The sequence below is a fragment of the Aphanomyces astaci genome (genome assembly GCF_000520075.1).
Source record: "Aphanomyces astaci strain APO3 unplaced genomic scaffold supercont1.29, whole genome shotgun sequence".
Taxonomy (NCBI): Eukaryota; Oomycota; class Saprolegniomycetes; order Saprolegniales; family Verrucalvaceae; genus Aphanomyces; species Aphanomyces astaci.
This window is the reverse complement of record NW_009798292.1, coordinates 513,417-514,109: the sequence shown is the minus strand read 5'-3', so window position 1 is coordinate 514,109 and position 693 is coordinate 513,417. Positions and strand designations below refer to the sequence as shown.

At 58.0% G+C, this 693-nt stretch overlaps 1 protein-coding gene across 1 annotated transcript; it reads left to right on the top strand.

Moving 5' to 3' along the window:
• Nucleotides 1–60: 60 nt before the first annotated feature.
• On the top strand, nucleotides 61–675 carry H257_10654 (hypothetical protein; the record flags this gene model as incomplete). The annotated part of the gene is made up of 5 exons (XM_009837256.1): nucleotides 61–110; nucleotides 159–280; nucleotides 345–459; nucleotides 505–615; nucleotides 666–675. 5 exons carry the CDS (start codon nucleotides 61–63, stop codon nucleotides 673–675), a joined length of 408 nt encoding a protein of 135 aa, XP_009835558.1.
• Nucleotides 676–693: the final 18 nt, after the last annotated feature.

Genomic DNA, 693 nt, shown 5'->3' with positions numbered 1-693 from the left:
GACGCCTTCCTCGTCCAGAAACTCCGCGCGGCCGGGGCGATTGTCCTCGGGCATGCCAATATGGTTGAGTGGGCCAACTGGCGCACCCTCACGGAGTCGGTCGATTGGAGGTACCACCCTCCATTGCTGACGATGTTTCATACGAATTCGCCTCGTAGTGCTCGCGGTGGTATCACCAAGAATCCGTACGTGCTGACCGCGCGCACATCAGGTTCGTCGTCTGGCTCGGGCTCGACGGTGGCGGCCAACATGATTCCTGTTGCGATTGGCACGGAGACAGGTTTGTGGTAGATACGCTTATCGAGTGGTTGGTTGGTTCCAATGTGGCTTTGTCTTCGGTGTAGATGGCAGCATTGTCGGCCCGGCATCGTTGCAGTCCGTCGTCGGGCTGAAACCAACGGTGGGTCTTGTAAGTCGCACGGGTGTGATTCCTATCTCGACGCGCCAAGACTCTCCAGGGTACGACACCCCCCCCAACAACGTTTCTTAATGTTAATATCCTAGCCCCATGGGCCGCACCGTGGCGGACGTGGCCCGTGTGTTGGAAGCCATTGCCGGCTTCGACCCGACTGACCCCGCCTCCAAGGACGCCCCCGTGCCCAAGTACTCGCAAACGTACAACGCCCTGACGTCGTTCAAGAACGTTCGCGTGGCGATTTCAAAAGAAGCACATGACAAAACCAAAAACAAGCT